The 27,628-nt window shown below is 42.5% G+C and overlaps 4 protein-coding genes across 7 annotated transcripts in view; 3 read left to right on the top strand and 1 right to left on the bottom strand.

Annotated features, from left to right (window-relative positions):
- Nucleotides 1–4,298: 4,298 nt before the first annotated feature.
- RB195_015199 (uncharacterized protein) lies at nt 4,299–4,631 on the bottom strand (the record flags this gene model as incomplete). Its single annotated transcript, XM_064205794.1, has 1 exon — nt 4,299–4,631. The coding sequence occupies one exon, from the start codon at nt 4,629–4,631 to the stop codon at nt 4,299–4,301; it is 333 nt and encodes a 110-aa protein (XP_064061675.1).
- A 17-nt stretch (nt 4,632–4,648) lies between these two features.
- On the top strand, nt 4,649–4,933 carry RB195_015198 (uncharacterized protein; the record flags this gene model as incomplete). Its single annotated transcript, XM_064205793.1, has 1 exon — nt 4,649–4,933. The coding sequence occupies one exon, from the start codon at nt 4,649–4,651 to the stop codon at nt 4,931–4,933; it is 285 nt and encodes a 94-aa protein (XP_064061674.1).
- A 595-nt stretch (nt 4,934–5,528) lies between these two features.
- RB195_015197 (uncharacterized protein) lies at nt 5,529–7,482 on the top strand (the record flags this gene model as incomplete). 3 transcript variants are annotated; one of them, XM_064205790.1, is made up of 2 exons in its annotated part: nt 5,529–5,665; nt 6,831–7,482. In XM_064205790.1, 2 exons carry the CDS (start codon nt 5,529–5,531, stop codon nt 7,480–7,482), a joined length of 789 nt encoding a protein of 262 aa, XP_064061671.1. The 3 variants fall into 3 exon arrangements, with proteins under 3 accessions (XP_064061671.1, XP_064061673.1, XP_064061672.1); XM_064205791.1 differs by lacking the exon at nt 5,529–5,665 and adding an exon at nt 6,070–6,449; XM_064205792.1 differs by lacking the exon at nt 6,831–7,482 and having other exon boundaries at nt 5,529–5,879.
- A 15,022-nt stretch (nt 7,483–22,504) lies between these two features.
- RB195_015196 (uncharacterized protein) overlaps nt 22,505–27,628 on the top strand; it is a gene marked incomplete at both ends in the record, with an annotated part of 45,358 nt that continues 40,234 nt past the window's right edge. For both annotated transcript variants that reach the window (XM_064205788.1, XM_064205789.1), the window contains 6 exons: nt 22,505–22,664; nt 24,403–24,606; nt 24,693–24,801; nt 24,951–25,053; nt 27,200–27,316; nt 27,612–27,628. The exon at nt 27,612–27,628 is cut by the window's right edge and continues 68 nt beyond it. In XM_064205788.1, coding sequence (XP_064061669.1) covers nt 22,505–22,664; nt 24,403–24,606; nt 24,693–24,801; nt 24,951–25,053; nt 27,200–27,316; nt 27,612–27,628 — 710 coding nt within the window. The remainder of the gene's footprint in view (nt 22,665–24,402; nt 24,607–24,692; nt 24,802–24,950; nt 25,054–27,199; nt 27,317–27,611) is intronic.

Genomic DNA, 27,628 nt, shown 5'->3' with positions numbered 1-27,628 from the left:
CCATATTACGATACGTCATATGGTGAACAGCGTTTGTTCCTACACCGTTTGTACCGTCTGGTTCGAAATCCCCCAAGACCAGCAAAGCCTTTCATTCTGCAGTGGAAGAATTGGTACTAGACTGGCCAGGAAGAATAAATGCACTAACTTGGTATATCATCTAGCCTCTGAAATCCACTGAATGTGCTGCATACACATTTATAGATCTCAAACGATTCTGAATGAGATCGAACCGCGTTAACGAATCTCGAAGGGATTAAACGGTGCCTATTTGCATCACATTTGTATCTTTGACTTAATAACTGATACTTTAAAAAAATTAAACCTTCGTAAAAAGGTGGATTCGTACTTATGAACATGGGAACCTAAATCTGTATTACAATCTTTTCCAAGGCTCTCATGGTTTTCTTCTCCAATCCCTATCTTATTCCCAGCAGATCGCATACCAGTCTAGCGATCCCAGCTCTTAAAGGCATCACCCCACGAATCTGAGGTGGTACGGATTTCAGGTGGAGTATTCGTATACGGGATGGAAGACTACGGAGAGGAGGGGGGGGGGGGGGTGATTCCGTCCATTTCTTCCCATTGCCCGTAAAAAAAGGCCCGGAAGATACGGCTTCAGGCGTTTTAGCGCACTATTTTGTACAGGGAGTTTGACTGGAGCGCGCCAGCCTTGTGCGGCGCCGCATCTTCCGGGCCGTTTTTTACGGCAATTAGGAAGAAATTGACGGAATCACCCCCCTCTCCGTAGTTTCCCGTCCCGTACACGAATACTCCACCTAAAATCCGTACCACCTCAGATTCGTGGGGTGATGCCTTTAATCCAATCATCCTCCTTTTTTAGTTTAACCTTCTTTTTTGTTTTTGGTTTCTCCTCTGTGTATGCCTTCCCGGATGTGACCTACGACGCGTAAATTGTCCCGTGGGGTGGTACGGATTTCAGGTGTTGAGTGTTCGTATACGGGATAGTAGGTTATGGAGCAGGAGGGTGATTCCGTCTATTTCTTCCTAATTGCCGTAAAAAGCGGCCCGGAAGATACGGCTTCGGGCGTTCTGGCGCACTATTTTCGACAAGGAGTTCGACTGGTGCACGCCAGCCTTCTGTACCCACCGCATCGTCCGGGCCGTTTTTTTACGGCAATTAGGAAGAAATGGACGGAAGCAGCCTCCCCTCCATAATCTACATTCCCCTATAAGAATACTCCACCTGAAATCCGTACCACCTCAGATTCGTGGAGCGATGCCTTTAAGTATACGCTCTGGAAAACGTTCGAGCTACAGGCACTTGCGCAGTGACATCGGTTCCCCAAATATTGTAAGAAGGTGCTGCCGGCCTACACCCCACACCTAAACTCAAATAGGTTAAATGCCTGGAAAGAGGTCTTTGGTAACAACTCCATGCTGCCAACTATTACTAATCTGAGGGGTACGAGGGTCACTCGGTGACGATACGCCGATTCAAGGGACACACCAACTCTCTAGAAGATGTAATAGTGACGAATGGATGGATACTGTGCGAGCGCTTGCTACAGATCGAAAAATTTGGGCAATGCGATATTCATGGAAGACACGCATTGGCGAAAATAGGGACACCCGCGTTGCGATATTATCAGAATGCGGATTAGGTCAAGTCAAGTATGTCATACATGCTAACATTCTGTATTAGAGATGTGTACACTCACATTTACTTAGGTATGACAGTTGCGGATGTACAATGTGCGGGGTGGATTTCATAGGTTCCGAACTTTAATAATATCTAAAGAAATAAAGATGCATAAGTAACAGCTCTATTTCCCAAAAATACATTAAATGACATTGTGATTCAAGAAGTTTTGAAAACCATATCACTTAACTAAGGACATAGGTGGCGCAATCGGTAAGAGGTTCGGTTACGACTGCACGGTCGATGGAAAGACAGAAAGACTTGATTGTTGACAGAGCCAGCCAAGATTTCATCACCTCATGATCAACAAACTGGTACCAAACTTGTCTGAGAGGACAAAGACGCAGATTTCATACATTGGCTGGCGGCACGCATAAGCCGGACGCGGGTTTATAAGACCTAAACTATTTTGAATCGAATCCATTGCTCTGACGCATCCGTGGCGTTGCGTGTTTATCAACACCCTACTCTCATTATTCACACTAATCGGATTGTTGTTTGTTCTTTATTACCCAAGTGGCGATTACCTATGTCGATTTCCTTAGCTACTGATGCCGTTGGATCTTCCAAAGTCGATTATCAGTGTTGATACATTCATGACTAAAATGCAGCATAGCATCAGAAGGGGCGGGCGTGGCGCAGTCGGTTAGAGGTCCGTTGTAGCCACACGGTCGAGGGTTCGAATCGGCCCTAGCGCTGCGCTCACCAAGCCTTTCGACCCTCCGGGGTCGATAAATTGGTACCAGACTTGCCTGGGAAGATAAAAACACTGACTTGATCATCGGCTGGCCCGCGCAAGTCATTGTATAGGCCAACACGCGTTCCAAAAAAACCTCAACGATTACGAATTCTAGTAAAACGCGTTGGCGCATCCCGAGTGGATTGAGACGCCATTGACTTTGACCTTTATCATTTATAGCATCAGAAAACTGAGATTCCTCCGCGAATATGTAGTAGTGTAGTTTACGAGTATAGGTATTATCACGATCAACTTCCGCTAGAAACTCAGACGAACTGTAAGAGCCAAGCTCGGTCACACTAAACCTATCGGTGCAACTCGTTACGCGACAGAACACGTGCGAGTATTTCATCTTCCGCAGTTCAATTAATGTACCCCAAATAAGCAGAAAAAGCTCAACAATCTGCATAATCGCGGATTCGTTGTGGATTACCCTTGCTCTGTTACCATGATAAGTTTCATCGTTTGGAACAAAAGTGCAATCGAGACTGTTTCATACGCCTTCTGCTGGATTAGTAGTCGGAGGTAATCACGCTCGGGTTCGTTAAATACACATGTACCAGTACCTATTTGTGGTGAGATTCCAACAACGTCAAACTTCGTAGTGGGATTTTTTTTACGGTATGCCACCAAAGAAAAAATTATGCAAAGTCAAATCCTCTAAGCATAGGAACTACCTGGTACAGGTACAGAAAAAAGATTTCCTTTCCTATTGGAAACCAGTTTGGTGGTTTACTGGAGATGAAACCCAAAGACGGATTGTTTTTCTCGCTCGTTACATGAACGCGTCAACCAAAAGGAAAATGTGTCTGGAGGCGTCATCACTCAAGCTTGAAGGATTATATGGTTTTAATTTGTTTTAAGAAATTTCGCAGTCTTCAGAGATCGTCCGAAATGCGTGAACTTTTACGAGTAGCTTTGCATGTACGGTATTTTAGACACATAATTTGCACTGGATGAGTTCAAGTGGCTGAACGTGTTGCTCCTTCGAATGAGAAAGGTTAGGGAAGAGAGAGCACGAGTGAAGCAGAGGAAGAGTATGCGCTGCGATTGAACGCATTCGACGATGAAAACAGATAGCGGTTCTAGTTGGCTAATTCATTCACACCATTAATGTGACCACGAATCTCCCTCACTGGAGGGATAACATCCTGTTAATCGAGAGGCTATGTAGCGCGTCCCCAGAACGCAGATAGGAGCTAAACGCGAACCAGAAGTAACCTTGTGTTGACCGAATCCGACGAAACGTACGTAAGCATCGATCTTGAATTGAATCTGTGAAGGACAATGTTAATTAGAAACGAGCGAGTCTCGAGCAGCCCCAATAACGCTCACGGGACGAATATTTCCGGATGTACTAGTTGTATTTGTCTTGGCCGGGAAATGAACATGAAGAACGACTTGGAAAGAACGAGGAAGAAACGAGCGGTTTGGAGAGCTAGTAAAAGCATCGAGGATATCATGAAGAAGAGGTATACATGGCTCCGTGCTCACCTTGTTAGTACCAGTGTAATTATTGCTTTGATCTGTGCTTCAGAAACTGTAGCATTTCCGAAGCAGGAAGAAAATACGGTCAGTTTCATTGAATGTTCAATGAAGCTTCAAAGGGTTATGCTAGGAGTGTTTGGTTCCACGCAATATAGGAACAGGATTCAAAGTTCTACAATGCTTAGCTACTAAATAAGCGAAAACAAGTTGGGACGGACACGTGATACATTTCAGTGACAATCACAATAGCTGTGTGCGATTGGTTTCCACGCAGTATTTTACGCGCTCCAGGGAGACTCCCGACCCACTTATCGGACTTTCTTGCTTTTTGTAAGGAATAGAAAAATTTTCCTTCATAGAAAAACTTGATGCTCTATTAAAAGAAAACCTCCACAACGGTTTACTATCTCATAGTGGCGTGGAGGTGACACTGGGCGTCGAACTGCGATGCACAGCGGAGGTTCGTCCTCCGACAGGGTTTCCCAAGCTGAGAAGGAGTTCGACACATTCGACATTCCGACTTCTCGGAATCGGAAGCCTAGCTAAGAGTAAACCACTGCTAAGATTCACCACCGTCATGGCAAAATGTCGCAAGGTGGCTTCCTGATCCATATAGGTCGGGCGACGACCTGTGGTGAAAGCTAAGCTCGCCGTGGCATGGCTGCTTAGTTTGGGGAAAAAGTCCTTTTGCCACTCCAGCATATACACTGCCTCACTACCCTGCACACTGGGCCGTGCCATCTCAGACGTCGGACGGTATGGCGACCGGTGAGAAGCGATCAAATCTCAGGTTGCTCAGGACGTCATTGATTCTGGACCAAGGCGACACACGCACGACTCGCCATGGAGACTGTCTCAGACTGCGTACTTACAAAGCGACAACACTGTCTGACCTGCAAGCCTTTCTCGGAGCTGCAGAGCGTGTCAAGTTTCATGTGATTGCTCTGCAGGAGACCAAGTACAGAAGGAGTGACGTACGACAGATGAATGACGGTACACTCGTCATTCGTGGAGAGAAGGTTCCGTCGCGAAATGAAATGTAGGCGCTGTTGGTTTTGATGCACCAAAAAACCCATCAGTGTCATCAACTGCTACTTACCAACATCAGCAACTGATGAAACCGAATTGGACGCAATTTACGAGGAGCTGGAGGAAGTAATCTGCAGCGAGAAGTCCTTCTGCAGATTCGTTTTCGGAGACTTCAGACGAGACAAAACTAGGAAAGGCCACGGAAGAGGAATACAGGGTTGGAAGATTAGGACTAGGGAACCGGAATAAAAATGGCAATCGTCTCGTCGGGCTGTTGTCCGCCGCTCGCCTCTTTCATGGGAACTCTCTTTTCATGAAAAAAGATCATCGTCGATGGACATGGTAATCGCCCAATGGCGCGACTCGTGCGGAGATCGACCACATACTCACCAACCGGAGGTGCTGTCTACTTGACGTCTCAGTAGTACCGTCCTTTTGTGGTGGTTCTGATCACCGTCTCTTTCGTGCGAAAATACGACATAGCCACACTGTGGAAAAGAACGTCTCCTATAGGCAACGAAGGAGAAAAGAAATCGTCTACGACGATTGCGTACTCGAGGACTCCTTGTCTCAACAAGGTGACAGGAGGACCCAAACGTGGACTACGAGATGCTGCTCAGAGGATTACGAGTTCGTGCTGAGCGTGCCTCGAAGCCGCGCACGACAAACTTGGATCGGATTTCGAAGACCACCAGGGAATTGTTGGAAAGAAGAAGGCTTGATCCGAATGCATCGCATATTGAGCGGTTAGTAGCAAACACTAGCAGCAGAAAAGCGTTGCAGGAGGATCTTTTGAAGTACAGGAAGAAGAAGATTCTAGAAGCAGCACAAAGAAGAACGAGTCGAAAGAAGTGCCGCAAGGATCTCTGCGAATATAATATTCCGCTAACAGCCTTGCTGAGCGAAGACCGGACTCGCACGTCTTCTCGTCGTGAGATGGAAATCATTACGGAGATCTAGTCGAACCTTTTCCGCTCATCAACTCCTGTGTCAGGCCCGATCATCCCCACTGGTTAAGCTCCACCACGGATTCTCCCTTCGTAAGTGAGAGTCGCTATCAAGGAAACCTGGCACAGCCCCCGTACCTGATTTTATATCAGCAGGCTTTCTTCGGGCTGGCCATCCGCTTCATGCAATCTTAGCAGCGCACATGACATCCTACCTTCAGAAAGAAAGAATCCCACACCAGTGGAAAACCTCGCGAACCATTCTTATGCATAACAAAGGTGACCGAGAGGACGTTCGGAACTACCGTCCGATATGCTTGCTGAGCGTGTTATACAAAATATTCACCAAGATCTTCCTCACGCGCATATCTAGGACCCTGGATGAAGCCCAGCCTCAAGAACAAGCTGGATTCCGCCAAGGATTCAGCTGCTTGGACCACATCCAGACCGTGTCGATGGTCATAGAGGTTTGCCGGGAATACCGCCTGCCTCTTGTTCTAATCTTCGTCGACTATGAGAAAGCCTTTGACAGCGTAGAAACGAATGCAATACTGTCAGCGCTAGTCGATCAAGGTGTGGACGCGTCCTATGTGAGGACATTAGCCAAATGCTACGATCGATGCACGACTAGGATACAGCTTTTCCAGCGCCCTCTCACCATACCCATTGGAAAGGGGGTACAACAAGGCGATACTATATCGCCGAGGCTGTTCACGGCTGCATTGCAATGAAATCACTATCCTAGGAAGAAATTGGCAAACGTGTTGATGGAGGATTTCTCTCGAACCTTCGTTTTGCGGACGACATCGTTCTCTTTTCGAGCAGTACCAGTGAAGCAGAAACTATGCTCAACGAATAGAAGTGAAGAGAATTGAAGGGAAGAGAATAGGACTGCGAGTAAACAGAAAGAAAAGACAGTTCATGAAGAACGAATGCTGCGAGTACGGAGGAGTACAACTTGAAGGCTCCCAAATCGTGAAAACTTCGTCATACGTATACCTCGGGCGTTCTGTGAACATGGAAAGAAGGAAGAACTGAGTAGAAAAACGAGAGCAGCATGGGCAACATCCGCAGCCGTGAGGGAGGCTACGGACCAACTGACGGACCAAGATCTTCGTGCCCATCTGTTCGACTCGACAGTTCTTCCAGCGCTCTATTACGCAGTGGAGACGTGGGCAGACAGCGCAGCCACGTCTAGGAAGCTACTTACTACCCACAGAGCCCTTGAGAGATGTCTTCTGAAGTTTAATCGGCGCACACAACACCTAGCTGGTCTTCGCAGCTCCGACTTAAAAGAAATGTACCGTCTTCGCGACCCAGCGGAATATGTATCGAAAGCAAAACATAGATGGGCCGGTCCCATCATGAGAAGAATCGACGATAGTTGGACTAACAGAACGCTGGAGTGGATCCCAAAAGATGCTAAACGCCCTGGAGGGAGACCGCCAACGAGATGGGGTGACGTGTTCGGTGCACGGATGGACCAACTGAGAGCTCAGCTGGATACGGCTCAAGGACCTCGTCAACGTCACTCACGAAACTTGAGAAGATCTTGGATGGTAATGGCGAGGGAACAAAACGAGTGGAAGAGATGCTGGTGCCCGCACGCCCAGTGAAGACGGGCCATCTAAGTATCTAAGTATTAAAAGAAAAAAGGGCGGGTGTGGCGCAGTCAGTTAGAGGTCCGTTGTAGCCACACGGTCGAGAGATCGAAACCGCCCTAGTGCAAACCAAGCCTTTCACCCCGATAAATTGGTACCAAACTTGTCTGTGAGAATAAAAACGCTGACTTGACCGACTAGCTCCCGCAAGTCATTGTATACACCAACACGGCTTCCAAAACTTCAACGATTACGAATTCTAGCAAAACGAGTCGGTGCATCCTAAGTGGTTTGATACGCCAGTAACTTTATCCTTCTTATAAGAATAAACCACCGGGAAACTATCGCTCGCTATCGGGATAAACTGAGAAGTTACTGGCATCGGCTCAATCAATTCGAAAAACAAGGGTAGTCAAAGTGATCAAGGTGAATAAAGGGAGTAAATTCCAACGAGGTCTGAACCATAGCTTCAAATATTTTCGTTATTTGAAGCTATTGTTCAAACTATCGCTCGCTATCGGGATAAACTGAGAAGTTACTGGTATCGGCTCAATCCGAAAAACAAGGTGAATAAAGGGAGTAAATTCCAACGAGGTCTAAACCATATTTTCGATCAGCTTATTGCAGAAAGAAATTGGTCATTGGAACATAAATTCCAAGGTTGTATTCAGCGTGCATGCACTCTCCTTTTTCACACATATCGCTGGAGATTTCTCAATTCTGCAAATTCTTGTAGGAGATGCATTTTATTTTGTCTTTCCCTTCCAAATTCGCTAAGTGTGCTATACGAGAAGTAATGGTGCTTGGAAATAATCAAGGATATTTCTAAACTTCTAAACATTTGAAAGCTCGTGCACAATGATTTGCGCGCGTGGAAAGGACGAAAAAGATCTATATGTTAGGACAGGTGCCACTTTTTAGCGCTGCAAAAAAGCTCGGTCAACTTTACCAATGCGATGTAGTCTTCAAATCTTTGTTGTCGCTTCTTCTAGTCGGTTTAAAACTGCCCTCACTGGCTCCACTCATCTCCGCGTGTTGTTTGGGGGTAGCGATAGTCCCACCTCGACCGTATCCGCTGACTCCACCGCACCGCTTCGAACGCAACCGCTTACACAATTCCATCATGCTTCAGGACCTTTTGACCTCAATATGACAAGATTCTTACTTGATGATCTGCTCTAGCCTTCTGATGAAAGACAATTTACTTGCTTTGCTTTGCTTAAACTTTCAAATTTTTAAGAAAATGGTGTTGATGACCTTTATCAGAAAAATTAGGAGAATAATTCAAACACTTCAGCTACTAATTCGCGTTTATTGAGATGGAAATACCGTGGTGTCATCGCAATGATTCTCACAATTTTCCGCTGATTGATAGATCTCATCAGAGTGTCAAGGGATGTTCTCTAGAAACCAGTTCCTCGTTCACCACACACCGCGCGAACAAAACTATTAACCAACTTCCTTTGCTTCTTTGTGGAAATGTTCTTTGATCTTGACCACACCATTTTGTCGTGGTTCACGAAAAGGGATTTTCGTACCATTTTCGACATACCGTTTGAATACTAGTGGATGCTTAGTGCATTAGTGTAAGATCTAGGAAAAATACATTCTCACGACAAAAAATACCAAACTATTTCTTTCTTGATGTTGTATGAGCGTTCACATACACCGAGGATTTTACCAATACAAATAAAAGTAATAGTGATTTGTGTTTTGCTCCAACTTTGCTTCTTAATTATTGTTTTCTGGGAAGAAGATCAAAGAACTGTGGTCATATCTCCTCAAAGTGTTTTTTTTTCTTGAAACACACAGCAGCAGTTGCATCCACAGTTTTGTACTAGTTCTTTGCTGCATCGGTCACTCTGGCATCCTTCACTTTCTTCGTTTTTCATCCCGCAGAATTAAAGCTTCCTTCATCTTTAGTGGATCATTTCAGAACTCTGTTGTCTTTCTCTAGAAGAAACTCAAGTGTACAAGATTGAATCTACAATTTCTCACAGAAAATCTCATTGCTTTGTTGTGCGTGAATCGATCATAAGTGAAAATATCGTTTGTTTGCAATGCACTCCGATGACGTTGCATTTTTTCTGAGGTTGACACAATGGAGCAATCTCATGGTAAAACTACTTCATTGTGTGAAAGATTTGCTCGCAACGTTTTTTACTAAGCCGCGCAATGGTCGGTAAATCGTATACACATGTGTCGTCCTTTCAAAAGAGCAAGTCTCACTTCGCTAGGATAATATGACTCATCCCGCAAAATTGCAATAATTTCAAACTAGTCACTTCATGTGTTTATTGAGCCTCAAGTCTGTTCAACAAGATGATCGAGGTGTGCCTTGGAATAGAGTACGGCTGGAGGAGGGGATGTCAGCGAAGCAGAGAAGCAGAGTGCGACAAACGACAAACTGGTTGCGTTCACTCGGTTGAGCATATCCACAGACGACCATATCACTTCTCTTTGTTAAGGAAATTATTCCGAACACATTCCTGTGAGACGTATTTTTGTCAACAGAAACTCCAACTTCAAATACTTGTGAGCTGTGATGAATATCCGTTTTTCCAGATATCTAGAACAGAAATCTAACCCAACTAGCAATGTTTCATGCATGTTCGCATAGCCCGATTGGAAATGGCCAACCATATGTCATACTAGGAACGCCTTTCATCGTCTAAAATCTACGCCATGCTCTTGATTGATGTGGGTGAGAATTCGCCACGATCGTCCGCAGAATATTTTCGGTATCTTGAAGAGACTCCTTCTGATATCCATGATCAAGATAACCCAGGGAAAAGGGTGGATTTACCGCGGTCAGTAAGAGGATCGGTTATGACTGCACCATCGGTAGGTGGTTTGAATACACACTAGTGCCAACAAAGCCATTCAAATCTTCGGCAAGGAAAAATTGGTAACAATCTTGTCTGGGAGGATAAAAGCCCTGACTTTTTACATCAACCCCCGCAGGTTATAACATTACAACACACCATCATAAACCTCAAAATAGCGAGCTAGCGAACTAGCGAGAACTCCTGAGCTGAAGGCAAACACGTTGGTGGATCTTTGTAGAGAACGTCGCGCACCTTACCCCTTATCCTTTGTGCATGATCAGCTGAGACAGAACTTGGAAAATGTCCCTCCTTTACACAAATACAATAGTGTGGGTTCATTGAAGTGCTTGGATCAGCAACTTCCTATTTAGATTTTCCATCCTAGAAAAGCTCGAGGAAGAACTTAAACATTAATATAGCGAAGCAGGAGATCAGCAATTACTCTTCTTTGTTCAATGTTGCACGTTGAAATATGGTGTCTTCGTTTTTTGTGAGTCATAGGTATACGTTACACTGGAGAAACAATTGTTTGTTTTTGCCGGTCTGTGGTTTTTTCGTTCCATTATTGATTTCCTAGGTTCGGCAAATTTCATTCATGTTCATTTTCTTTATTCATGTTTGCCTGAAAACACCCCAGCTTCTTTTTTGTTACAAGTACGAGATTTTTGAAAGGTTCTCCGCAGTCTGAACTCACTTAGTCCATGCGTACACGTTTCAGTTAAAAAAATGCGACCAAAGATGGGATGTTACACAATTCTGAATGCACTAGTTGTATTTATCTTGGCCGAGAAACGAAGATGAAGAACGGCGTGACTCTCGAGCAGGGTAGTAGAAAGCCAGCGGCTTGGGGAGCTAACAAGAGCATCGGAGATATAATAATGAAATAATACAATGAAGAGAGACATTTGGCTCCGTGCTCACCCTTTCAACACCTCTTTAACACAGACACTTGATGCGTTTAAAGGCATCACCCCATGAATCTGGGTGGTGCGGAGTTCAGGTGGAGAGTTCCTATATGGGGTCGTAGATTATGGAGAGGAGGGTGATTCCGTCCGTTTCTCCCTAGTTGCCGTAAAAAACGGCCCGGACGATGCGGCGCGTGCACAAGGCTGGTGCGCTCCAATCGAACTCATTGTAGAACGTAGCGCGCCGGAACGCTCGAAGTCGTATCTTCCGGGCCGTTTTTTACGGCAATTAGGAAGGAATGGACGGAATCGCCCTTCTCTCAATAATCTACATTCCCCTATAAGAATACTCCACCTGAAACCCGCACCACCCCAGATTCGTGGGGTGATGCCTTTAAATGACAACCACGGAACCATTGCTGTGAGCGACTGGTTTCCACGCATTATGCGGTATTATGCGCACTCCAAGAAGACCGCCGATCCAATGGTCAGACTTCCTTACAAAACTCTTTAGAGAGAAATTTTATGTTCTCTGGGAGGAAGAAACCACTGCGGAACTATCGCTCGCGATTGGGATAAATGAAAGAAGTACTGGCGTCTGCTTAATCAGTTCGAAAACAACGGGAGTTAAGGTGATAAAGGTGAATAAATGATTTAATCGAAACGTGTTCTGAACAATAGCTTTGAATACGTTTGAACAGGTGATTATGACGATGAATGGCATCGGAATTTTCTTCGGAGCACTTCGCGAAGGAATCAGAACATTTGGTCGGCCGATTTCCTGTTTTGGCGATGTAAATAGTAGCTCCTCAAAGATGATAGTGATTTGTGTTAATAATGGTAACAACTCGTACTGGTTAAAATTCACGCCACTTATTGCTTGGAATCCACGTGGTTGAGAATCTTGAATGCGCTATTGACTAGAAGGATTGTGCTAGAAAGTTCAGTTTATTGATCGAAACCTCGGTTTGTTCTTCTTCCTTTTCCTTTAGTGCAGATGTAGATTTTGCCCACTAGTGCCATCACACCTCTATGTTTCATGCGAGGATCGATTTGAGAAAAAGTTATTGGAGAAAAGATCGAACAGATCAAAACTTCGAGTACTGATCGGTAGTTATGAAGTGTCATGTGTTCTCTCAAAATTTTTGGAGCTTCTGCGCAAAAGTTATATAATGGCGCATGTTCTTCTTTGACTTTACTAACGATACAAATCACAAAAGGGCAGCTTTGAGTCGCCTTCTAGAAATGGCGCAATGGGACTGCAGTCTCGTAGTTAGGAATGTTAAAGACACATTTGAGGAGGTCATCAGTACCATTTCCACTACACACCGCTGGATCTTGCTTTGAAGAAGGAGAACAACGATTTTGGAGATAAAAGTCGGTCGAGGACGTCCGGGCGGATGTGAAGCAGTCGGTGGTTCCCCTGTGTACACGATCGATCGGAACTCCGAATCTGCCCCAGTGCAAACCAACCCTTTCATCCCTCCATGGCCGGTAATTTGGTACCAGACTTGTTCAGGAAGATAAAAAAGAAGAATTATTTGACACATCTAGTCGGCGCACATGCATTTACAAACCTGGAACGATTCTGTAATGAAGGGGAGCGCGTAGCGCCTTGTACAGCATCCTTATCCTGTGGAGTCTGCTTCTGGCACTAGTGAGAAATGGCTTTCCACCGCTCTGATCATTACTACCATTCACACTATTCACCTTCAGAAACTCGCAAGAGTTGTTGTTCCTCAGGGGCGAATTCTAGTGTTACTTCTTCAAGACAACGCTCACTCTTATAGTCTTGTCAAAACGACATGAAGCACGGACATTTGCGCATGCAGCTGCGCTCGAAGCGGAGAGGAGCTGCTTCGAGCGTTCGAGCGCGCGATTTTCTACGAGTTCGATTGGAGCGCGTCAGCCCTGCGCACACGCCGCATCTTCCGGGCCGTTTTTTACGCCAATTAGCAAGAAATGGATGGAATCGTCCACCTCTCCATAATCTACGATCCCGTATACGAATACTCCACCTGAAATCCGTACCACCTCAGATTCGTGGGGTGATGCCTTTAACCACTCGCAGCGTTCTGTGAGCGGTCTGCTTCACAAGTTGCAAGTGAAGTGAGGTCATCCGGATCGATATTGTTCTTGTTGTTTCCACTCTTTTTGCTGTTCTTTCTAGTCTTTTTTTTCGTATTTTTGTTATGTCTGCTCTATTTACTTTTGTTATGTAGATACATGTTGTATCTGTATTGCTCTTAAGCTATTGTATTGTTTTTGTTTGTGTATTTAGATGGATGTTAATGTTCTTTTTTGTTTGCGAACGAGGGAGGGTAGCCGAAGAAACAAAAAAAGAACATTAACATAGAACTAAATATAATTGAACAACAACAACAACGAACCAATTTTCAAAAGCAAAACATGACCAAACGCAATAGAATAACTCAAGAACAATACAGCTACGATATAGATCTACACAATAAAAACAAATACAGCCGACGTAACTACAAAACTAAGAAAAATATAGACGACCAATATAGACCCACTCCACGTTACTTTGGCAGACTGCCAAGCAGACCGTTCGCAGGATGCTGCGTGCGGTTAAAAACTGCGTTGCTCCAGCGCGACCGCTCCTGTGACTACACTCCTGCGTCATGTGGTTTTGACCCGACTATAGTGAAGGAGACATGTTAGAAAATTGGAGAGTTGGACTGGAGCACTGTACTGCGCCCACCCTACTCTCCTGACTTAGCTCCCTCTGATTTCAGCTTGTTCCCCCGCTAACAGGTTTTTTCGAGAAGAGACGTGGCCCACTGTAAAGTCGAAAAATGATATCATATTGTTATAAATCTTGACTATTTTCCCCACTTTGTCTTGGCAGCGAAGTGGAGAACCGCACTGTAACGTAACGGAAAGTGTTGTTGCTTTGTCCGATAGATATTACATCTCATCTTGTGTTATGAATTGACTAATCGGATCTCCAATATTTGATTTGGTTCAAGTTTCTTTTTTTTCGTTTATGAACACATGCAACTGATGGTTCCTACCTCGCTATGTTTCACCTCTCTCCCTCTTCCCTCCTATGAAGCCAATACAAGAGTAGTCAGTAAAAAGATGAAGGAATATTAAAAGCAGGGTTCGGAGAATCTTTAAATAATGATATCTCTTCACTAGTAGGTAGTTTTCAGGGTGTAGTTTGTAGATTTGGCGATGAAAATGTGAATCACCACAGGTCCAGAAATCGGAGGTAATAAAAGCAAACGAGGCATCAGTTCGCACTACGAATTAACACTGTTCTCCCATCTCTTCTTCGTTAATTCGTTGGGTGTAAGGAATTGTCTCTTGAGCTCAACTAGAAAACAAGTGAATGCCCCATTAAACACTAAACCTACTGGGTAAAATATAGTTGGAAGGCGCCAATCACAACGGCACCAGTCAGGGATCTAAGACATAAGCATTGGTCTTAGGGGATCTATGACATGTTAGGCTGTCCGCAGAGTTCAAAGCCGCGCATGCGCGCGGTTTGGCGGCTCTGCTGCTTTGGTGGTTATTGAGCGCACTGTTGTGAATAGTCAATAACCACTAAAACCGCAGAGCCGCCGAACCGCGTGCCAGGCGCGGCTCTGAACTCTGCGGGCAGCCTAACCTAAAATTACTAAGTGAAGAAAGGAATGTAGAGCCTCTAGAATTAGGAGAGCGACTGATTCCCCATAACCCAACTACATTTTCGCCAACCTACTGTTATAGAGAACACAACGTTCTTTCACCTTTGGAAAAGTTGTTGTATTTGGGAGTTGAGAGCGCTCAGTGTTAGGGAGCTTAAGCGAGACAGTAATCGGAAAGAAATGAACAGGTAAAAGCAACAAATTGTGGAGAAGAACCGATGTTAGGGCGGATTTTATCAATAGGATCAAATAGGCTAAGCAGAATTCTGTGCTTTAGTACCCACGTTAATGATCGGACGATGTCCTATGCAAAATTTATACTCCGTCGCTAGACTGCCGCAGCAAGGCACAAGATAGACGTAACGGCTCCACCAGGACGAGGAAGCTGTTCCTGTATTTCTACGGGCTTCGAGAGAACGGCGAACGTAATACTCGTTTTCTGTCCTTTAACGGTTAGCGGGTGCAGATCGTGTGTCAATATGAAATATGGGTCCTTCTAAGGCGTTCGTCGCCTCTAAGGGGTCATCTGGCGTCTCTCTCATTGACCAGCTGCCGTATGTCCTATTCCATGTGTGTCTCTGTCCGTGTGTGTGTGTGCACGCGGTGCATCGATTTTGTGCCAGACTGGCGTCGAGTGTTCACGCTTCTATGGTCATCTTTTCCCAGGGAAACGTGTCAACACTTATTTTTATTGCCGACAATCTGTTATTGGCACCTTTATAGCGTTAGAATATTTCTAGCTGTATGTTTTATTGATCGTTCACGCGTCTTGTTTACATTTCGGCAATGTTTTGCGTGCAACGTGCAATGTTTCCACGCTCGTACATTTAAACATTTATCTGGGCTATAGTTTGAAATGTGTTTTTATTCCAGTTTTTCGTCATTCGCGTGCTGGTCTGCATCCCCCCTAATCTCATTCATCATACAGTACATATAACTTATTATCCAGCGTACGGTCGTAATTGACCAACTATGCAGAAGCAGGTTTGCCTCACATTCTGTCACATTATTGATTCTTGTAACTGGTTCCTGTCAATGTTTTCTGCTGCGTTTACATTGGAATGCGTGACAAATGAATGTTCCTCTTATGTACATACGATTTCTTGACGTTTCTTCCAACGCATTTGCACCTACCGAAGTCTTTCATTCTTTTTTTTTTTGTTTTCTGGAAATAAATTGTGCTGGACTGTAAAATGATCGATAGTGTTGTGATTCCCCATAATTACAAAATTTTGCCAAGCTGTTACATATTTTTGAATTTGTTCGTTGTATCACTATTACAGTACCGCTTCACTCTCCTACAACAGCTGCCAACAGCTGAAATTCAAATATCAATGTTAATAAGAAGGAGCAAAGTAGAAATCGCTTTCTTGTAATTCCACCACGAAGTAATTTTATTGCGCTACAAAGCAGTACAACTACATAAGGCGTATGTTATGTTATGTTAAATAATGTACTGTATTACAAAACATTACTTCAATTTTCTGGCTGGTGTATTCGAGTGAAACTGTTTGTTCATTTTAATCTTGTTTGGATCGAAACATTTACTCTCATCAGATCTCATAGGGATTTCTTGTATCTGCACACCGTTGAAATTTAGTTGAAATTAGCAGGAGATTGCGTGACTTTTTTTTGCTAGGCATTTTACTTTTCCCTAGTATTTGCAATTGTTTCTTGGTTTTGCAACCTTGCACCAATTATTGTAAGACCTTTTGTAGTGAGAAATCCCGGGGAAAATGTCTTTGGAGGGGGGGAGTATCATCATTTTCATTATGGAGTATTTTCGAGAGAGAGAGAGAGAGAGAGAGAGAGAGAGAGAGAGAGAGAGAGACACACACACACACACACACACGCGCGCGAGGAGTGTTATTATACTGCATGATGGCATGATGCTTTCCTTTTATGGTTAATTGCCTTGAATTTTAGATCAACTTAGTGACTTCCGCGGCTTTAACTTCTTCAGAAATTCCATATTTCAAGTATAGTTCCCGCTTTAGTGCTCTCAAAAGTTGTTTGCAGCATTTATTGATCCCATTTATCGACTGGTCTATCAGGTGGTCAGAACACGGCCACTGAATAATTACTCTTCGCCGTTCAACTTTAAAATATAATTTAAAATTTAAAATATACTTTAAATGCTAATATATTACATTCACACAGCATTCCGTTTAACTCTTAAACTCTTGACTCTTGTATCAAAGACTCATGAAAACATACATTGGTATACGAAATGGGAATTTTTTAAGTTTAAATTATCTAAACATTCAGCTAGAAGTTTTCCTCTCTTTTCGTTTCGTTTTCGTTCATAGCACAAACTTTTATTGTAAACTTTCTCATGACATTATGGCTGGTTTCCGTCAAATATTCGCACATGCTCGGTTTTTTCTATTCTAGCTAGCAAAGATGATCATTCTTCTTTTTTTTAATGGCACAAACTTGGTGGCTTGTATGACGGAAAATCAATTTTGTGAACAACTTTTTTTCTTTCCGGGACTCATTCAAAGGCAATTATTGTCCTGCTCTTCTGGTTACCACAAGCTTTTGTTAAGGCTATTTAGAGAAAGAAAAACAAATTCACTCTTTAGGCTCTCGATATTGCAGGAACTTTATCGATTTAAGAAATGTCAGTAAGTCAGAAAGGGGGAATTGGGAGGAGGGGCTGTTTAATCCACAACCCTTCGATTATGATAATGATTTCTTTCGGAATATGCGATTTTCAACAAACTTCTGGATGATAAAATCAAGTACTGACCTTTGGTGGGGTCTACAGCTTGTTAACTTTTTTTTTCTTCTGGAATTGCCTTCCTCAGAACCTTAAATCAACAATTCGATCCACAGTTTAACCGACTACTCTGATGGTTTTTCTGTTGGATTAGTTTTTTTGTTGTTGTTATATCATTTGTCTTCCGGTACGCAATTGAATTTCCAACATGATATGGAATTTTATATTTTATTTTTTGTTAGCATCCCTCCGACATGTGTACTAGCACGCAAAGTTTTCTTTTACTTCTCAAGGCTACTTGTTAGTCATTGTTGTGCCAAATAATGTGGTAGTTTTTAGAACATAAGAACACGCAATCTTTCTATTTTGCTCTGTAGTGGACTTTTTATATTTGATCGGCCTTGAAACCTTTGTACAGTTCTTCTTCCACGAATCTGTTCTAACCACGAATCATTTTTCCTATGTAAACGTCGCGTTCTGTTGTGCTCGGTGTCCTCTACGAAGGTTTATTCTTACGCGCCTTTCAGAAATACAACCTCGCATCAAATCCTTCCATTGATATTTATTTTTATATTGTGAGCTGGTTGTTCGTAGATGTTGCTGCTTGTTATTTGCCTTCTTTTGTTACTTGTTGATGTTCCGTACAATTTTTTTGGTTCCGTCTTTCTTTCAACCCATTGACTGCTTCGGTTTCGACTACTTTTTGGCAGAGTCTGTGCACCTGTACATGTAGTAATCCAGGTGGGCTGGGGATAATATTCGAAACTCCGAAAGTGAAGGTTGTGGACGATTCGTGCTCAAAGAGTGATTGTTGAGCAGGAATTAAGAAGTCAGTGGGAGGGTATATTTAGAAATGCTGAGAGTAAGGGGAAAAAGTCGGGGTAGTTCCCCTCTTACGTGAAATTGACCGTAATTCTCAAGGTCGGCCAAAAATTGAATGCGTTGGGGTGTACTTCTGGCTGAAAAACCACCTACCTATTCCACTCTCTTTATTAATCTTCTATTGAGATGTTGTTGTTTGCTTCGTTATTTTTTGAATGTCACAACAATATTTCCTACATGTCCTTACCTCCTCGTTGCTGCGAGATATGTGTATGGAACTTAGAAGGTTGCAGCAATGGCAAATGACACCTGAAATTATCACCCGTTTGGCTTGCTCCGTTCTGTATTTGGCAGATTGCGTTGCTGGGTATTTCTCATGGTATGCTGGTGTAGAAACTTTCTGAAAAGCATTCACTTTTGCGAAGATGTTAGGAATCGACCCAATTACCTTTGTTTCTAAATTTATTGTTTTGCTTAGAAATTCCTCCAACATCAAGTGCGTCTTAAACTCGACGATGTGCAGGGGCAGTCAGCTACTCAATTATTCGTTGAAGTCTCGGCCTTCTTGAGCGTGCTAAGATTGTGAACAGGGGACCGTCTGCGTCGCTGTCAACGCATTACTTTTGCAGCACTTGTTTCCGCATGAGGACTTCTATCTAAAATTGGTGGATGTAGCAGATAGTTCAGCTTGTGTATTATCACAGTGGAGAATGTATACAGTAATAAATCATACGGTCCGGTCCAAATAAGCTGAAGTCCAGTGGTACGTAAACGGTTAGGCTAGAGTTAGGGCTCCCAGTCGTTTGAACGGGACTTACCCATCGCTGCAGTCGAATCAGAGTTTGGTTAGAGTTAGACTAGGAGCTGTCAGCTAGCTACCTGTTTACGCGGTTGATCCTCATTTCCGGTGGTTTTGATGCTCATGTATTTATTCTAGAATCTATTCTTTTCCAGTGATTTTTGTATCTGCTTGCCATCATATGTGTTTGGATCGGACCAAACACGAGCATGTAACTCGAATCTCGTAGAATGGTTTAAGAAACTACTGGAAATTATTAGCAACTGGAAGTCCAAGTATTCCTATCTCGAGTTTATCTCCAAAAATACAGAAAAGCAAAAAAAACACACACAAAAAACAACATTGATTAAAAAACTTTATATTGAAAAAAATAAGATCCTAAACTTTTGACATTTGAGTCTTTGCAGATGCAGTTCTGGCAGTATGCAAAACCTAACCAGTCTGTTGGACTAGGACTGTTGGACCGTTTGATTACTAATTACGAAAGCATGGTTGACATACAAAAAAAAAATCCCGATAAAGATCCGCGTCTTCTTCCGTCGAAGAATTACATTTGACGGAAGATCAAAAATTATTATATAACATTATACACCTGGAAATTTGCGTATCTACGTTATCCGTAGGTTATAACGCAGTTTTGTGCTCTCTGCCAGGGTATGTTCCGTTCTAAAAACATACGCTCGTGTCACGCGTTCTTTAGTAAGATCTAGACGAAAATCCTGCATCTGCCTGTTAAACGCTACTTCGAATCTGGAAGGAAAATAATTACCTCACTGAGATATGCACTAAGTGCTGTGACGTGCCCGATTTTTTTTTTTATTAGGAAAATACCTTTCAGGCTCAGACAGTCACTTAATGTTGTGCCAGGGCCGAAACTTTATTTTTTTTAGTTGCATAACAAGTGTGTATTTTCTCCTCTTGGTTTTTTTTTTTTTTGCTTGTGACGCTTTTTTTTTGATCGTGAAGGTTTACAAAGTGCCAAGTATGCGCCTTCTTTTCTAGTTTAATTCTTCCCACTTGTGTAGTAAGTAGTCGTCTAAATGCATAACATAAATGACAAAATATGCGGAGAGGTCTCGTCGTCTTAGTCGATCCTTCTTCGAAGCGATGAGATCGTGGATAATCATTTGGGTCATGTTCTTCCACATTTCTCCTTTCGAATCGCGAAATTTGCTGTGGTCGCTCAAAAAACCGTTTTACCTTCACTCTGTTTAATTGGAAAATGTATGCTTTTGTGTCAAGTATCATTGTATGTTTCTATAGGATTGTATTGAGTCGAGAGATGAGAGAGTTGCATATCTGAAGTCGGTATAAACACTGTGTAAGATACGATGGCAATCGAGCGCACGAAAAACACGTGCACGTGGTAGAGTTTCCGCAAGCTTCCTCAGTATTACACAACTAACTATCTGTAGAAAGAATTTCACGTGTTTAGAACTTTTATACATCAATACAAATTACTATTTACGCTACTCACTGTGTGCCGCTTGGAATCATTTTCACTATGGAAGAATTCTTCGTCGTTGCCCACCTAACACAGCGGATATCTTATTCAAAATCAAGATGTCTTCTACTTTTGTAGTGTATACGTCTCAGACTGCTTTGTGACAACCAAACAGTGTTTTTTTGTAGGTAAAGGTAAACAGCCTCTAGCATTGTTTGAAGGTGACCCGTTCCTAATATTTGCCCATGACCGATTTATGAAATTGGGGAGGTCATTGGGAATTTTTGTACTACTTTTTGGAATCGCATATTAGCCGTTACTTAGGGGAATAGTCACGCCATTTCAAGCTTACAGTACTTCTCTATGAATCTCTGATATTGCTGTCAAGAGCAAATGAATAGGCTTCTGTATGAATAAACTTCTGATTCGTTTTTGGCATGTGTGACGCAGTGCTATGTCGAACGGGCTTGAAAGGAATTCTTCTTCAAATTCTCGATGTACACCTGAGAAGAGTTGTCAGAGTACCAATGACCTCTATGCACCTCTGCACACCTACAAAATCATACAGCCCACAAAATGGGATTACAGTGGTTCAAAAGCTGCTCAGGTATCGATACCATCCAACGGATATCATTGCTTTTGATTTATTTAGAAAGCTCTCAAACACATTTTCTAAGACATTTTAAGAATTTTTCCCCGAAAATCATGAAGCATAGTCGCCTGAACTGTATCTTCAGTTCCGAGTTGTTGCAGGCTACATCTTCAAATTAGCACTTTTATTTGTTATATATATTTTTATTTCTGTCTCTTTAATTTTTGTTCGTTTATTTTCTATATTTGTAATGAATTATGTAGTATGTAACATTATTTCCGTATTTTTGTAGTAAATATTAGTTGAGTTGGTTTCTTCTTATTTTAAGCTCCCTTGTGTGCAAATGTTATTATATATCCATTTTGCTCTTAACAGCAGTACTTTTGTGCGTTATTATACAGACAATGTGGATTGACTAGTGTTACAGCAAGAAGCTAGTTAATGTTCTGGAAATTCTATAATAAGTGGAGCGCTGTGGATTTTCGGCAGTTTTGCAGCGAAAAACAGCGACCAGTCATAATCGTGTGAAAATATGGCCTCATTACTCCCTCTTGCGCTTTGATGAGGAGTGCGCATAAGAAATTGTGCACTATAACCCTCATTGATCCTCATCCTTCAAACCGCACGCATTCAACAAGAGTCCGCTTGCATTGCAGCTCTACATTGCTCATACCATGTCATATTCAATAATCCCTCAACAAGAGACGGGCGAACCAGTCTTACGTTATGTATATTTTCTATATTCTACTTTTTTGAATGTCGGTTAAATTAAGTTGGTAAACGGTTTTTAGAAAAAAAATGAAATCAGCAAGAACTATAGTTGGATCCAAACGACGTGAAGCATGGACAAGCGCAAGCGACTGCGCTCAAAGCGGTGCGGTAGAGCGTAGCGGTTGTAATCGTGGAGGGATCCTCGTTGCCGTCACCCGTCTCTGCTGTTCGCCACGGTGCCACCTCGATTCCAACCGCTGTCTTCGAGCGCGCGGCCACTTACGAAGCAGTTCGTGCATCATGTCGTTTTGACTCGACCATACCTCTGGGCGCTAAATTAAGCCATCACAGAATAGAGAGACGCAAGAATTCGGATTACACAACACTGACGTACCGTAGAACGTAAAAAAATATGACCACAGTAAAAAAAAAAGGTTTGAGCCACAAATTACATGGAAGACATTGTCGAAATTGTTTTCAAGTGGTCCCCAGCAGGTTCCGAAAATACTGCCTTCAGATTTACATTTTACAATATGTCGGTTCATATTCATATTTTACAGTATGTTTGTGTTCTACATCCAAAATTACCCTAACGGAAGCCAGAAGCCAGAACCTGATGATGAGACCTCACCAACCTTAAAGGCATCACCCCACGAATCTGGAGTGGTACGGATTTCCGGTGGAGTATTCGTATACGGGGTCGTAGATTATGGAGAGGATGGTGATTCCATCCATTTCTTCCTAATTGCCGTAAAAACGGCCGGGAAGATACGGCTTCGGGCGTTCTGGAGCACTACTTTCTACAAGGAGCTCGATTGGAGCGCGCCAGCCTTGTGCGGCGCCGCATCTTCCGGGCCGTTTTTTACGGCAATTAGGAAGGAATGGACGGAATCGCCCTTCTCTCAATAATCTACGATCCTGTGTACGGATATTCCACCTGAAATCTGCACCACCTCAGATTCGTGGGGTGATGCCTTTAACAAGGGTTTCCATCTTCGGGCCTCCTCCAACCACTTTAGCAGTTGAAAATCGATGGTTTTTCAGAATTGCAAGTCTTGCCAGCGCGATTGTAGATGCCCCTTCTGATGATGTTTTATTTACGTCTATGTCTGTTATCATTCTGACCAGATGGGAAAGAATGAATTTGTGCTAGTTTTCCATTTTTTCCACCACTAGTACATTCTGCACATTTTTTAAGAAATCCTCTGGTGGTGCACTTTCGCCTATTAGAATTTCCTTGTATACTTTTAATTTTTTTTCGCCATACATTAGCAGGCCAAGCTGCAGTTCTTTTATTTTTCCTCGCGAAGGTCGTTGTCGTATTTTTGCAGCATTTATGAACAAAGGTTTGGTTGCACTCTTCGTTGAAAGGGTCATCAAACAGGTAGTTTTCCAACATTGTTATGATCTATGGTTTATTAACAGTCGAGATTACTAGCTTTCTTACATTGTCCGATTTGCGGTCAATATATGTGTTTCATTCTAAAATTCTAAGCATTCTAAAATAGATGCGCATTAGTTGTTTCGCGGCTGCTTTTGATCGTAAAGAAATAAGAAATTTACTATGGGTGACGATCCAACAGTGCGATGTTTTTTCGTTATGTTAGCATCGTTTGTATTTCTTGGAATGGAGAAAGTCGAAGATGGCAAATACAAAAGTCTACTTCTTCGTTAAAATTAAAGACTCGTTTTTTTCATGCAAAATGAATGAGTATGGAAAAAGTATGAAGCGTCTTTGGTGCATTCTATTGTTTACAACGCACGAATTTTCCAATAACCATATTAAATTCCTGTACCACATGAATAAAAAAGTAGGTACGTTGTCTAAGAGATGCAAGTCGTAACTCGATGGCTTTTAACTTCAGAAACTTTCATTTCGTTTATTTTCTTTTTGCATTTCTCTTTCTTTGTATTATCATTAATATCCCAATAATTGTGTTGTGCCCAAATACGAACAATAACAGGAATACTTCACAGAATGAGGGTGTGAGACTGTTACGGATGACAATCGTATTTCTTCTTTTGAAATCAAAGGTCAAAGTCTTTCTCGAACCAATTTGTTTTTAGTAGACGAGTTTCTAAGAGATGAACCTTACTCTTTCTCCTCACACCTCATGACAAAGAATTTTGGAAAGGGGTCGTGCAAAGCGTACATCACACATTCATGTATGTCATTAATCTTCTATGTCTCTTAGCTCGTCAGATAAAATATATCTTCTCGTAAACATCGCAATAGCGAAGCACTTTACGCGACAAATCCCACGAAAATCTTCTCCTTAATCTGGAATGGAAATGTCATGCGACGAGTTATTGTATATTGCATTAAATCTGTGTAAACACTGTCTTACATTTCCCTTCCCATTTCTTTCGTGTGCGGAAATTCACTTATATTGGAATATATAATCAGAATCATATATGTAGTTGTTACATTCAATTCAAACTGATCCTTTTTATTCCAGATGATATAGATTCCATTATTATGTCGTATTTTCTTCGTGAACTCGTCCCTCGTGACAACTCGCCCTCCACGTCAAGTGAACAATCACCATCACAATTAGTTTCTGAACAGTATGGCCAGCTCATTAAAAAGTATTATCCTGTGCGAACAAAGGGCAGTGTGCTGCGGATACCGTCGTCCAGGGAAACAGAGGAGTCACAGCAAGGTAGTGTACTATATAGTTTGTTTGGGACTCTCTTCTCTTTATCTAGGGTAAAAAAAATCGAATGTTCAAAGCAGAGCTTCCTTCAGAAATCGTACAGTTACCACAATTATCTTCGGAACTGTGTGCAGCATTACATGTTGTCGGGCCTCCATCATCATTTGCGACCGTTGCAATTGCGAAAACGCTGCTCGCAAAGTAAGGAATCAGTGAATATCTGCATATCGCGTGTTTGAATATTTATCCTTTCTTTTTCTTTGAGAAAGAATAGCTCTTCCTGGATTTCCTTTGAAATTTATTTTTTTAAATTCTCATTTGTTTCCATTCCTTCACATATGATTTTTAAGATACAGCGATTTGCTGGAAAAGAAAGAGACGATGGAAGCTGTGGACGATTCGCACCATGTTGACAATGCTCGCGAGAGAATAGATCGTAGTGAGAACGCGAAGGTGATTACTTGAATTTGTGCCCACTGATTATCTATATTTCTAAGCAGATGCCGAAGCACTGATACTCCGGGGAAGGGCGTCTTGATTTGCGTGATAGATTGAACGCATGACTTTCTATCCGAATAAAAACGTCTTAAATTGTTGGTAGAAACGTCTAGGGAGCTGAGTTACTTATTCTCGTTTTTGTTTCACACCTTTCATATCGTCAGAAAGTCCTCGTAAGAACACTGTCCATCCAGAGGAACGAAGAATAGCACAGAGAGTAGAGAAGATAGGACATGAGAGGCTGACACAATCATGATGTTTTACATCAACAGCCACTGTTTATATTGTTTAACTTCAAGTGCTACAGTCATGCGAAAACTTGCATGAAAAGTCAGATTGCAAGAGTAGAAAGAGGTTCTCCTCAGGGAGTGAATAACAAGAAATATTTTGCCTTTCGTTTGTTGCTGCTGATGAGGCAATTTGAAACCAAAGCTGAAATACTGACCAGGCATTTACGGTAGTCAAATCATGAAGGAAGCTGTGTGGATAAAGTGTCTGGCGTTAATCAATCCCCCACGTTCACTTCAATTCAGAACCGTTTGAGGTTTAGTGGTGTAGTGAGGTGTAGTGTAGCGTTTAGAGGTTCCTCTTACTGCACATTTGATCGGAGGTTCGAATCCGCCCTAGTGCTCACCAAGCCTTTCATCCCTCCGGGGTCGATAAATTGGTACCAGACTTGTCTGGGAGGATAAAAACACTGACTTGACACATTGGCTAGCCACCGCAAGTCATTGTATACGCCAGATACACGTTCGTAAACCTCAAACGATTCTGAATTGAAATGAACGTGGGGGAGCATTTCAAGCGGATTGATTAACGCCAGAAACTTTATCCTTTAACTTTACTTATCCAGATATCTACCGCTGTACAAAGCGGAAAACTGTCCTACCGTGCGTCCGTCCGAAGCAAATTTCCATGGACATTCAACAGGACTCATCACGGAAAAGAATTTTGAGCTAGGATGCATGATAGAAATTGCGGACAACACTTAAACGAGCTATTTTCTACAATGAGTTCGACTGGAGCGCGCCAGCCTTGTGCACGCGCTGCATCTTCCGGGCCGTTCTTTACGGCAGTTAGGAAGAAATGGACGGAATCATCATCCTCCCCATAATCTACGACCTCGTATGGGCATTGCCCACCTGAAACCCATACTACCCCAGATTCGTGGGATGATGCCTTTAACATTCCAACACTGCTGTAATGAACGCTGATGAGGATCAAGACAAGGAAGATGTTTAACTATGCTTAGAGAATGATAGCGTTACTTCTTTTGTGTCGTATAGAACTGAACGAAACTTGGCTCCAAGAACTAATCCACGGATGTGCGTACTCTGTAGAAGATATCTTTTAGCAATGATCTGTTTCATTTTTTCTTTGCGCTTTCGCTCGGACCTACAACTTATTGTTTGAGGATTGCCAAGACTGCTGGAATATTTGGTCGCGTACATCGACATGTTGTAGAAAGTGCGTTTGGGGAATCTTCGAAATTATTTATATTGACCTATTTGGACGATGGAAACGTTTAACGTCAATATAAATAATAACTGCGACTGTTTTTTTTTTACATATAGGTGGGTTCAAAACGACGTGAAGCGGTACGGTAGAGCGTTGCGGTTAGAATCGAGGGAGAACCCTTGACGGCACTACTCTTCGCTGCATTTCACGATGGTCCCACTTCGATTCCAACCACTTTCTCGACCGCAGAGCTTCGTGCGCAGTCGCTTACACAACTGCCTTTCATTCCTTTTTGATTATACGATACACTGATCACATTTTTAAGTATACCAAGAAGCTTAAGCGATTTATGAGGTAATCTTTAGACTCCTTGATAATCTATAGGAAGACATTTTTGACCTGGTACCGATATCTTTATTTGAAAAACAGTGTTATAATCAAGTTAAAACGACCCGAAACAACAGCAGACAACATCTTTCGCAACTGCTGCAGCACTGCTTCGGACTGCAGTTTCGGAAAAGGAAATTTCCCAATAATCTTAAAAACTACTTAATAGGCTAGCAGTCTAATACCACCATTCCAACAAAATATTGACATCCGTTCACTTTCTATTTCAAATGATTTACGCTTGCTTTTTCTTCAGACCGATCAACTGGTATGTGTCGGCATGTCATGTGTGTTTGACATATTGCGGCAACTAAGCCGAAGGGATCCGGAGTTATGTGTTCAAGCGCTAAACTCACTAATGGCTCTTCTACAGGTTAGAAGAGATGTTTTCCATTCTTTAGCATAGTACTAAATTTTTAAACTATTTCTTCAGTCAAGATTTCTTCTCGTTTTTCACAGTATTTGACTGTGAAAAAGGAGAAGAAATCTTGACTGAAGAAATAGTTCAAAAATTCTTTGCGGGTTGAAGAGAAACCAGATTCAAAGCCAACGAAAAAAAAACAGTTTAGCTAAAACGAAAAATGATGTAATACGTCTTCTTCTTTGTAAACGTCTCTTTAAAACGTTCTCTTTATAAACGTGCGTCTTCTTTATAAAGTTTGTTCTAGAATTTGCCAGTAGATAG

The sequence above is a fragment of the Necator americanus genome, chromosome V (assembly GCF_031761385.1).
Source record: "Necator americanus strain Aroian chromosome V, whole genome shotgun sequence".
In the NCBI taxonomy this organism is placed as follows: domain Eukaryota; kingdom Metazoa; phylum Nematoda; class Chromadorea; order Rhabditida; family Ancylostomatidae; genus Necator; species Necator americanus.
Note: the sequence above shows the minus strand (reverse complement) of the source record. Positions and strands in the feature narration are given on the sequence as shown.